A 13,525-nucleotide genomic window follows, 5' to 3' on the forward strand; every position below is an offset into this window, starting at 1 on the left:
ATCTTATTCTTAATTCACATACGTTGCGCTTTTCAACATTATATTGAAAAGTACGTTCTGAAAATTCAGAGAACCCTTTTAAAAACCAAAGCAAAACTTCACTCTTCATTTTTTATAAATTCAGTCTTTTATAAATTGTATGTTACACCTTACTTCCTACTTCTCTCTTCAATTTTTATATTTAATTTTAAAAAAAAGAAAATAACCAAAAAATATGAAAAGGGAGAAATGAAAAGTTAAAAAAATAATAAAAACAGGCCTCTGACCTGGATCCAAAACATACAAACAGGTCAATCATTAAAGAAAAACCTCAAATTTCCCTAATGATACACTTTTCTAATAATAAAAACATTAGGGCTAGTATAAATATCAAACTGAACAATAAAAATTCAGACAGAATGTCACTAAGGGCTTTATAAAACATGTCAATCATTTGACTTACTTCAATATTATAGTTTCATAACAATCGTGATGAGGATTAAAAAAAGAATGATTTTTTCACTTATTTGGACACACTGAAATTCTCTAAGTCAAGTTTACTAGTATATTTTAAGTATCCAAATACACATATGAGAATAAATATACGAAGTCTGTTCAGAAAATAACCAAACATTTTTAATTACGCACCAAAGAAGATATTTAGTAACGTGCGGTTGGCAGCATTGTGTTCTGCATAACCTCCTCTGTAACCACATATTCTTGGATTGTTGATATGTTTATTTTTCGTATTATTGTTATTTGAGTACAATATATTTAAATGTTACTAGTGATTTTTGTAATGTGAGATTTTTCAGGAGTAACGATACAATGTTAAATTTTGCGTGAAACTGGGAAAAACTTTCACAGCAACGTTTCAACTTTTGAAACAAGCTTACGGAGATGATGCTCTCGGTTGTATGCAGTGTTACGAATGATTTTCTCGATTGTGGTCGTCAGTCAATTGAAGATGACCCTCGACCAGGAAGGCCTTCGTCTTCAACAGATTCTAAACATCCATGTTTAGAAAATCAACGATCTGGTGCGTGAAAATCGCTTATTGACTGTCAGAGAACTTGCAGAAGAGGTTAGCATCTCAATTGAATCATCCATGACATTTTGACTGAAAAATTTAACATGTATAGAGTTGCAGCAAAGTTTATTCCTCGTTTGATGACCGAACAGTAGAAATAAAATCGAGTGGACGTTTGTTGGCAACTTCTTGAACAAGCCGATGACGAAGCAAAGAATCACAATGTGAAACGAAAGCTGGGTTTACAGCTACAACATTGAAAAAACGCTCAATCATCACAATGGCTTGGCAAAGGATCTCCACGCCCCATGAAAGCACATCAGTCTCGATCCAATTTCAAAGTGATGCTCTCCTCTTTTTTAGATTTTAATAGAATTGGGCATTTTGAATTCTTGCCTCAAAGGGAAACAGTGAACCATGCGTACTCAAGGTGTTTTACAACGGTTAGGGGAAAAAATCCGCAAAAGGAGACCAGAGTTGTGGCGAGACAACTCATGGTCCTTCATCAGATAATGCGGCCGCACACTCAGCTTTACAATTCGCCAGTTTTGTGATAAAAATCAGATGACTATCTTCCCTCAGCCTTCCTATTCGCCAGACCTGACGAAATGTGAGAAAATCGTGAGGCGAAATTAAAATTACTGATGAAAGGACACGTTTTGAGACTATTGATCACATTAAAGCAAATTCGTTATGAACCTTAAAGGCCACTTTGCGAAGCAGTCCTGTGTATCTTCAAGTGGAAACACTGCTGTGAAAAGTGTGTGAATAGGGGAGGGGAGTACTTTGAAAGGGGAAAAGAATTAATAAACTGTAAAATTAATAATAAAGATTAAAAAAATAAAGTTCGGTTATTTTCTGAACAGATCTCATACAAAAAACAAACTACACATTCATAAAATTAAATTAAATAAACTTTGTCATGAAAAATGTTTAGACAAGTAAAACCTATTTTAAAACTTATATGAGTATTTTAATTTTCTTTTTTTTAAATAAATTTATCTTTATGTTGTTTATATAAAAAATAATTCAGGTGTTTGAAAAACCTGGAAATAAGCCAATAAAGGAGTGGTAAAGCGTAATGTAATAAAATTAAATAAAACCAAAACATCTATTCATGTTCACATATATGGTGGTGAATCAAATAAATGTGAAAAAAATTTAATTTGTTTAACAATTAAAACTAGTATATATCATGCCTAGTTCCTTGAATTATAATTTTCTTTAACAGGTTGAAAGAAATAATATTCAAAGAATTATTCAATATACAGTTTATGCATCTAATAAATTATAAACTAAACAGAATGAAATTTCATCATTGCATTTGTATTTGATTTATCTCAATACAGTTGTAATGAATGTCATTGTACATTATTACTAATACTTTTCCTCATAAAATGTTAAAACCCACTCTACACTACATTACAATGTAGTAAATTAATGTGTTACATTACAATTTGGTAATGAGAAAGATACAGATATTTTACATAAACAGATCATAATATATTTCAGATTCTATACATACACAATATATGGGATCGAAGAAAAGAACTAAAATTATACAAAAGGGCTCTTTTCTTCACAATTTTATTTTGGTTTCAACGATGAAAAACCATTATTTTTAGTAAAACACTGAATTATGGTTACCATCTGAAATAAAACCTGTATAATGCTTTATTTTGATTCACAAATCATAAGTTAAAGTAAACATCTTTGTTAGATAACTTTTATTTTTGATTTCCTGAACTTTTTTTTTGTCAAGTGATATATTTAAAACCATTAAATATTACATTCACGTTTAGAATGTAATTTTTACTTCCAAAGACCTTTAGAGCTAATTATCTTCCTCAGTGGAGTTGTCAATGGCACCAGTCGTAAACCCTAAGTACTTAACTGAATAATATATTCAATATTTGTTATAATTATTCAGTTAAGATGTTTTTGTTAAATACCGTGTATTTGTAAATTTCATACTTTTCAAATGTGTTGAGATGTTTGTCTATATGTGTATAAAAAATTTACATATTAAGGTTAGCATCTTATCTACTAAATGCAATCATTATAATCACAGGATGCTGTATTTTGTTATTTACACAATCTTGTGTATCTTGCTTATTGTTTTGAAAGCGACAAAGTAATCTAAAAATTTTCCTAAAAATGTTGGCAATCTTTGTAAGAGTGTTGGTAGAGTATGTTAGCATTACATATTCTGTGAAATTAGGTGTTTCATTTTGTTGTGTATTTTAAACAGCATTTTGTTTGTAAGTGTGGGTAAACCATTAATCTGTGCAAGATATTTTATTATATTGTGTTGTTGGCTAAGATGTCTAAGTAAATCTAAAAAGTGTAAGAAAACTGCATGTTTGTGAAGTGTAAAATGGTTAGATGTAGTAAGTGTAAGATGTAGAGAATTCACAATGTAAAGTTAAAAACCAGTATTCAATCTGCTGAAAACTGCTTACAAACATTATTTTGACTGTCCCTTAAAGCCACTGCTGGCTAGGAACGGAGGGGGTGGTGTAGCGACCGGACACGCTACGAGGTGGGTTCTTCTCCCCTCGGCGGGGGAATCGAAATGTCCCTTGGGAGACCAAGATAAATTCTGGGCTCCACATGTAGCATCAAGTTCTATGTTAAACTAACAGTGGTTAAAAGGAAAAAAAGAACATTTGCCTTTTGGCATATCTATGATTTGGCGAGAGCCTACTAACCATTATGATTACTATTTTTGCTTAACAAATGTTACTGGTTTCAATTCAAACAATAAAAGATGTATTGCACACCCAAATATTCATTCAGTTATGAGACCAATACTTCATGGAGTTGATTTTTACTAATTGCTCCAACTTCTTGGAAAGAAATTTCTGATTCCCCAGGAGGTTCAATCGATCAATTCTCAACTTCAATAGATATTAATTACATTCCAGAAGAATTAAATACTGAACCTTACCTCATCACACAAGCAGAATTGAGTGAACTAATTCATGATGCAACCCAATTCATTTGTCAAAACAACTTGCAGAACTCCTAGGTTCACGTCTTAAAGAATGGAATTTATTAAACAAGGTTACTAAAATTTCAGTATATAGAAATCGAAACAAAACTGTACTGAAATAGAAGAGATGGTTTAATTTGTTCCTGCCATGATGTTAGGGGGCTCATGTCTGAACTGGACATTGAATATGTTATTCATGATTGACATTTATTTATAGACTCATCAAAAAGAAGCTTAAAGACAGTGTTGTTGCAGAACTTGAATAAGTTTTCTTCTGTACCGGTAGCACATGCTGTAGGAATGAAAGAAACATATTAAGTATGTCAAAAATTTTAAAAGCTATAAGAATGATGAAGACTCATGGTGAATCATTAGAATCACTGTTTACCTGAAAGTGAGCAAGGCTGAAAGGCTTCTTCTTGGTCTCCAGAATGGCTTTACAAAATATGTGTTTTTGTGTTTGTGGGATAATTGGACTATAAATAAACACTACGCAGTTAAAGACTGGCCAAAAAGAAATCAGTTTACCCCCAGGAAAGGAAAATGTTGTCAATATTCCCCTTGTCGAAGCAGATGGTATTGTTTTACCTGCTCTACATATAAAGCTAGGCCTGAAGAAGAATTTTGTAAAAGCATTAGATAAAGATGGTGAGACTGGTTTTTACACAATTAATTGAAACCAAATTAAAATAGGGAATATTCATCAAGTCACAAATAAGAAAATTAATATATTTGACAGCTAACTGAATGCTAAAGAACTACTAGCATAGAAGTAATTCAAAGATGTCATTACTGGTTTTCTTTGAAACAAAAAAGCTGAAAATCATGATCAGCTTATCAATCAACTCTTAGTGAACTACAAAAATTTAGGCCGCAGAATGTCACTGAAAATTCATTTTTTAGATTCTCATTTGGACTTTTTCCCTTTAAACTTGGGTGAAATTAGCAATGAACAAGGAGAAAACAAGATTATATTGCAGATGGAACAACATTATCAAGGCAGATGGGATAAATCTACAATGAGTGACTATTGCTGGATCATAAAAAGAATAAACTTCACTGAACACAAAAGAAAAATAAGGAAAAGAAATTAAGATAACGTAAATGTCTGCAAAATAAAGGTAGGAATTTTAATTGAAATTATTATTTTTGTATTCTGTTATTTAAGAAGTTTCTCAATATTTTAAAGGGTCATAACTAAAAACCTGAGGGTGGAGAAGAAAAACTGATTTCATTTCTATAAAAGCTTAGTTGGAAATTTTATTTATTTATTTAGTTGAAAAATTTACATCAAATATTTTAATTTTATTCTATTTTTGCTTATTTTTCAGAACAATTTAAAACATTAGGGTTAAGTTTAAACTCTTACTACACAATTTACAAAAAAAAAAAAAAAAAAATGAAATAAAATGCTAATATAAAATTGAAATTAAGAAAAAATTAGAATAAGTAGATTCCACCCATATACTTATGTTTATGTTTATGTTTAATTATTCAAAAATAATTAAATATTGGATTTACTTCTAGTGGACTAAAAAATTATTATTACTTATTAGAGAATGAATAACTATAATATTTTATTAATTTACTAAAAGTACTGTGAGAAAGCACAGAAGTTTGTTTAAATTAGTAAACTAATTAACTAGTAATACATTTTCTTATATTCTAAGTGCCTTTAAAATAAAAATTAAAATAAAAGATTGCTCAAATCCTAATTTTATTTCTAATGAATTAGTTAAACCAATTAATATTTTCCAAATCACAACACTTTAACAGTTAGTTTACAATACTTTTGTGGCATTTATAATTAAATATAACCCAAACAAATAAATCCATAAATGCTGAAACCATCTATGGATTTATTCACACATAAATAGTTTAGAAAAAAGCATTTAGCTTTAAGCAGTAGAATTTAATACCTTCAGAATTTAGCTTTTAAAACTGCATGTACATTAATTGTTGGTCATATTTTTATAACAATCAATCAATTTTTTATTTATTCAGTTTGTTATATTTTATAGATGATTGCTAAAGTGGATTTTATTTATAACAACATTTGCACATATGTTGAGATATAGTTACAACCAGTAAAATTTGTCTATATTTTCAAATATGAACATATCATTCATGAGGGATCAATAAAATTGAAAAACTGCTTTACATTTACTTTCTTTCATAGATAAAATTGAAAAACTGCTTTAAATTTACTTTTCATAAAGTTACTAATTTCCTTTATTTAATATTTTTTTATTTTTTCAAACTTGAGAAATGATTAAAACAATAGAATTATTCTACTTGATTTTTCTGCAATTTTTTTTTTTATTTTCATACTTTTCATGTTATTTTTTCAAATTTATTTTTTATTAATGTATTAATTTATCTATTCATGATAAAACCATATACAATTTCTTAACTCTAACATTTTATTAGAGTTTGGGGTGAAGCCGTTTTTACCTCCATGGTATTGTGATAGATTCTTTGTACTTCTTAGAAGGTTTTTGGGTTTCAAAGCAGAACTTTAGTATTAAATTTATCTGAAACAGCTCTTGGTTTTTATCTGTTATGTTCTGGATTTCTTAATTATATATATATATTGACACAGTAATATACTGGCTAACACATGCATATATTATTCATTCTTTTTTAACATATTCATAATTTTAACTTTAATATTTTTATTATTTGACGACGTATTTTTAAATATGAAATTTTTATACTTTAACTTTAATTTTTTAAACTTTTAATTTTGATTTTAAATCTTAAAATTTTAAATTTAAAAGGAAAAAAAAATTAATTCCGTTTTGATTTGAACTGATTTTAAAGTTTGAAAGTTTTAACAAATTTTGTTTTATTGTATTTATCAAGATTTTATTTTGTTAATGTAATGTATTTGTAATATGTAATTTTACATGAACAATTAAAATATTGAATCAACTGAAGATCCGAGAAAATCATGTAAGTACTCTTGTGTAAATATAAAGATATAAGGTAAGTGTTGTTCTACCTAATTTAATTTTATTCTGTACATGGTGGATCAAGTTTTATTTATTTATATATAAAAAGCAACTTGTCCTAACTGACTGGGTGATTCATCTACACCCAGCAAAAACTACTAATGATAAATTGATGAAAATTTGTTCATAGGTTATTCTTATGGTGTAAGGTACACACTAAGAAAGGATTTTTTGAAATTCAGAGTTTCAAGTGTTAAAATGAAGTAACAATGAAATTTATAATTTTTTTTAATTTCTTGGTACTAAATGAAGATATCAACTTGATTTTGGGTATGTGTAATTTACGTGTAAAATATCTTAACACTAATGTCTAGATATTTTAAAATTCCGAGTTTAAAGGGTTAAAATGGATTTTGAATTTTTTTTTAATCCCACCTATTTTTGTAATTTCTCGGTAACAAATGAAGACATCAACTTTATTTTTGGTTTGTGTAATTTTCATGTAAATATCTAAAAACCAATTTCTAGTTTTTTTTGATATTCAACCTTGAAGGTGGTGAAGAAAGGTAAAAAAATTTGAACAGTGATTGAAAATTTTCCCAAAAATAAATTAATAATAAAAAATTAATTTCTGACTATACTAAATGAGATATTCACTAAAAACACAGGCAAAATCGTTTTGTTTCTGTACAAAGTGCAGGTAACCAGTTATAATATTTTTAAGATGGAGGTCAACTATTTTGAAACCCACATTTCTAGATTTGACAGCGTCATCTGTTACAAAGGCAACATTTAGAAAATAATGAGTAAGTACACAGATGCTATGCGAAAAAAAAAGTTTATCCATTCTAGCACAACAAAATAAAAAATTGGCCAAAACAATTTATAAGAAAATCCTAAAATAAAAATATGTCAAACACTTTTCAGTGCTACCTTCTAAACCTTTAATCAGGATTAAATGAAAATATAAAATCAATATTTTTTAAATAATTATTATAATAAATAAGTTTGCTATTAAAAAAAATATTGCTGGTGAAGTTGCACTGATATCGCAGGTAAAGCCATGACAAGGGAACACCAGTAAATACACAAAATTTCAATATAATACTTAATAAGTGGGGATTTATATTTGGAAAAAGAGAACCGGAATACAGATGATTAATTGCAGAAGTTGAGGAAAAACAATATGTCAACTTTAATATACTTAATATATTTTAAAAAAAAAATAAAAGGTTTACTCTGTTTAAGATAATACAAAAAACAGATTAATTTAGTGTCTCATTTTTTCATCTGGAAGGTCCAAAATGGCATGATATTTTATATGCTACAAAATTTCCATTCCATATTTCCATGATAAGCTTTGAACTTATGTGGTTAATTGATAATTATATATATATATATATATAGTTTACATTAAAAGTATATACACATGCACATCAATAAGGATAGTAATAAAAAAAAACAGTTACTGTTAGATAAACTGTTACATATGGAAAATATTGAAATACTGCCTTTTCATATGAAACACTGTCATCCATATGTAACACTGTCTTGGTAATGTTTTAAAAAAAGAATCTTGGTTACTATATTCATGTGAATTCCATTTTAACCATTAAAATAAACATTTTTTTTTTAACGAGACATTAGCAAGAAATTTTAAGTATAATTTATTTTTCCTTTTTTGATTGTTTAAATGTAAGCACTTATATAAACAATAATAATTTGGTTACTACAATGTAATATGTGTAATCAAGAAACTATAATTAAACCAAACGCTTTAAAAAACTATGCTACTGGTTAGGCTTGAATTTTAACTTTAATTCATGAACTCTTGTTTGGAAGAAATTTGATAAATAGAAAAATTGTACCAGATAATAGAATTCCACTTGATTTGTTCAATATAGGCCTACTTATTTAAAAATTATTATACATAAAAGAAAATAATTCAATGGATGGTTATGATTGGTAGAAAACTAGTTGCAAATTTATTCAGTTTATCACATCTAGGTGCTTTGGCCTAATATGATTATAAATTATTATAGTATAATATAATGTATAATTATTATAGTGTATAATATGCACTAGGAAGTTTTTTGTTTATTTCTATGTTGTGGTTATACTGCTTGACAACACCCATTCTTTTAGTTGACTGTAACGTGAGGTCATTGTACTTCATTAGTTAGCAATTTTCATGTTATAAATAGTTTTTTGTGAAAGTTTATTTCATTTTTTATTACAATAACATATTTTCGAATTCTTTGTTCTGTGTGTCTTGATTATATAATGGACATAACTGCAAGAAAGCATTTGAAAATTATTTCTCTTTCTGAGAATACCAGTATGACATAATGACAAATAGCTTCTGAGTGTGGTGTTAAGACTAGGGACAGTGAAAGCTATTTTAAAGTAATTTAAAGAAACTGTTCCTTTTCATCTCAAAGGAAAGGTAAATGTGTCTGTAACAGAAAAAAAACTACTCCAGGACTGTTATTAGTGAGAAAAAGTAAACTTGATCCAAAATCATCTGCGTGGAGTTAAATTGAGAATTAGCAGCCAATGGAACAGAATTACATGTGACAGCTGTTACACACTGACATCTTGGAGCTGAAAGGAAAGCTCCTAGGCCAGCTAAAAAGTAGCTTTTAATAAATACCAGCAATGTACTAAAAGAAGGTGGGCCAAAGGACATGCTAACTAGAACAAAGGAGACAGGAAAAATGTTTGTTTCCGATGAGTCACATTTTTATGTTCAGGGACAAAGAATTCGATATGTTAGAAAAGCATCAGATGAAAAAACATCACTGGATCATGTCCAATAATCAGTTAAATGTCCTCAGAAAAGAATATTTTGGGTTTTTTTATATTTGAAGACCCTTGTTCATTACTTCCAGTAAAAATGAATGCTGAAAAGAGATAGATATATCAAGATTCTGAAGAAAAGGTTTGTGATAATTTCAAAAGATTCCCACAAGGCAACGGAGTGTTAAAAAGATTTGGCACCACACCATACTGCCAAAGTGGAAAAAGTTTAAGAAGAATGAAAGATAGAGCTCCTGTGCCCAGGCAAGTCCCTAGACATAAACCCAATTGAAAATCTTTGGACGATAGTCAAAAAATCACTGTCAAAAATGAATTGTACAACAAAAATTGTTTCATTTAAGTGATAATATCGATATGCTTTCATGGTGAAGCAATAAAGAAAAATGTGGTAGTACACTTGTTGAATTGATGCCAAATTGCATATATGAATGATTAAGAATAAACCACATATTAATTTCTAGATATTCACAAATTGTACAAATATTTTTTTTCTAAATAAAGCTACTTTTTATTAAACATCTGTTTGGATTAATTTGTACACTACTGTACTTTTGAAACTAGTTGTGAAAAATGTTAGATGGGTACCATTTTTTTGTGAGTTGTCATAACCCTATCAATTTTTTTCCATTAAAAAGATGTGTCATAATCCTATTGTTTAATAAGAATGAGTTTTGTCGTAGAGAAAAAATGAGTTGTGAATACGGAAGTTATCTTTGTTCCCTTAAAATTAATAGATTACAACTTCTGGGAAATATTTGGAAGTATCATATTTAAAAATTGCTAATTTTAAGAAAATTGTTCAGCTCCTTCTTTGTTTGATGTTAGATGCATGTTTTTCATAAAAAAATATGTGCACAAGCAACTAATTTTGTGAAATGAACAAATAATCTATTTTATGAAAGAATAAGTTTCATAAAAAAAAATAATGTATATTATTTATGCTACAAGTATTATCAAATATATGAAATTTAAACTTACCTCAATTTGACTATTATATTTTTTCCTTCTTGATAATGGTGAAACACTTCTTTGTTCTTCTTCAGAAGATAATTTTCCATTTCCATTTAAAACATTCTTGGATGTATATGGTGAAGCTGATCTGTCATATGGTGAAGATCGAATACCAGGATACATCGGTGATGAATTTTTTTCTCGTGAAGGCGATTCGTTTCTTTCGTAGTATCGATTATAAGTGTATCTGTAAGATATTAAATAAATCATTAGCTGTTAAATTAAATTTTGTTGTTCCACATAAATCATATTTTTTTAAAATTTAAGTAGCATAAAAATATTTTTACTTATATATGATTTACCATTACTTATGATTTCAATTTCATTAATACATAATGAAAGAGGTATAATTTATTGAATAAATTTATAATAATTAATGAACTATGGTGTATTTTGATACCAATCTGTTTTCCTTTGCTATCAAATAAACAAAAATTTTTGATTATAGTAAATACTATTTTTAATCTTTTCTATATATTATCTACAACATATCAACTGACGAATTACAAACAGGTTAATTTATCTAAATATAATGCATTCAAATGGGCATCTACTGAATTTCATAATTCACAACCATCAAGTTCTTAAAAAGTATATTTCACTTATCCCTAAATGCACACTGCAAACATGAAAAACTAGAAATGAGTTCTAGAAGGGCACATTGGTTTGCTTGGAATTTTTCTCGCCACCACCCCATTCAGTCGCCCTAAAGCATAAGACCGAATGTCTGTGCCACAAACGGCTACTGAGCCACCAAACAGTTTAGTGACCAGTGTCTTAACTAGCCCCTAGAGCTAACCTAAAAGCGTTGAGTGGAATAAGCTTGGTATCATACACCACTCGCTTGTGTGTCCCACTGCCCACTTGTTATATATCACTAAAATGGGTAGGCGCACTCCATCAACTACTAAAACATATATGACTATCAATAATTAATTTATCTCGTCAAAGACAGCAATTCACTGCCACACCTAGGTCGCTGTATGCCAGCAAGTATCTGTTCACCACTAAAGTGCTTGGAGCCTTAATCTGGCTGGTAGCTAGCCATATCTCTCAGTTAGCTTCCTACAGCAGCACAATAGGAGTCTTTTCCCTTAGGTAAACTACTGATGTCGGTTAAACAAAGTAATTGCATCAAGGAACTCTCATACGGTCCGACAATGCAGCTCTCGCCACATTGACTCACCGCTTGTGAGTGGCCAATTTTCCCCTTAATTTCTAAGTTCCAGGGTGGCCTGAGTTCTGGCTCCCCCAAGAGCTAAGCAGTCGAACAACATGTGTTCACTCGACTGGACCTTCCCACAGACGCACGGCTCATCAGCTGCCAGGTGGAATTGAAACAAATATTGGTTTAAATTTACATGGTTGGAGAGCACTCAGGCTCCTGTTGCCCTTAAAAATGAAGGAGAGACATACCATCCCCCAGATCCTGTATAAATCTATACAAGGACCTTCCCTTAGTCGTAGCATGCCATTCTTCCATCGCAAGGCTGTAAAGCCTCCTCCACTGGCAGGCAACTGTTCAAAATTTATAACTGGTGCATTGAGATCACCGTTCTGCTCCGGTACAGGCCCAGCTTGAAACCTCATCCCAAATACCTCAACCTCCCTGCTCCTTCACAATTTCCACATGGTGACCCGAACTTTCACCACTAAATCGATTGGGGGAGTCTTTCCTAATACAGTGGGAGGCTCGTAGTAAGTTGTTTTAAAAATACCAGTGCATACAATTAAAGTTCTACACTGGGCACTTAAACTTTAAATAAGTGCTTGATTTTTTCCAACCTATGTGCCTAAACGGATGCCTAGAAGGGCACATGTCCTAGGTGCCTGTACATAGGAGACGCCAAACAGGTTTGTAAATTTGGATTGATAATGAACATCTGATGCTGAGTAGTAACACAGCATATTCATATACACAACAAATATGTTTATACATTGTGATAAACAGGTGACAACTGTGAAAGCAAGTTTTTTTTATAGTAATAAAAAAGCAAATGTGTTTTGGTTATTTCAAGACAACCTACAACAAAATTAGTTGAATAATAAAAGTTATTTCATTTATCCATATTTATAGTTTATATATTTGGTTTCAAGAAAAAACAGTGAATAATTTTATAAATATTTCTTGTACTGAATAATTTCATAAGTAATCTTTCATAAGTAATCTGACAGATTTTTATATACTGAGATTCCAGGTATTAGATGACAAATATAATACCACAAAAAATATTTTGTTTATATATGATTATTTTTATATGAGATTATTTATTTTTATCCTCAACATGATATTATATGGGTAAAAAATTTACAAAGGAAGAGAGGAAGAAAATCATAACAAAAAATCCAGAAGAAATAACAGATTTTTTCTAGAAAGAATTTATAGAAAACCATAGAAGGTGCAGATATTAAAAATCATTTGCTGCCAAGGACCAGCAAAGTTTACAGTTTTCTTTCAGTGTACAATAAATGTGAGGACAGTGTGGTGGGAGCACACTAGACCACACTAGTGTGTGGTAACAAACAAGCAAAAAGTGCACAAAGAAAATTCCATTTTTGGACAGTGATTAAGTACAAGAAGCTGTTCAGTGAGTTCTTTGTAAACAGGGGGTCAAAGTGACATAATTCATTTATAAAGTTAGCTAGTTTCTTTTTGTAAACATAAGTAATTATTGATTTTGTGGTTGTTATCTTACTGTTATAATATTTTGTTATTTAGTATTAGCTATTGTAAGA

General features: G+C 29.5%; 1 protein-coding gene across 3 annotated transcripts in view; it reads right to left on the minus strand.

Annotated features, from left to right (window-relative positions):
* chas (chascon) overlaps positions 1-13,525 on the minus strand; it is a 765,027-nt gene that overhangs the window by 91,323 nt on the left and 660,179 nt on the right. For all 3 annotated transcript variants that reach the window (XM_075364192.1, XM_075364193.1, XM_075364191.1), the window contains one exon: positions 10,757-10,976. In XM_075364192.1, coding sequence (XP_075220307.1) covers positions 10,757-10,976 — 220 coding nt within the window. The remainder of the gene's footprint in view (positions 1-10,756; positions 10,977-13,525) is intronic.

The sequence above is a fragment of the Lycorma delicatula genome, chromosome 4 (assembly GCF_047948215.1).
Source record: "Lycorma delicatula isolate Av1 chromosome 4, ASM4794821v1, whole genome shotgun sequence".
Classification (NCBI taxonomy): domain Eukaryota; kingdom Metazoa; phylum Arthropoda; class Insecta; order Hemiptera; family Fulgoridae; genus Lycorma; species Lycorma delicatula.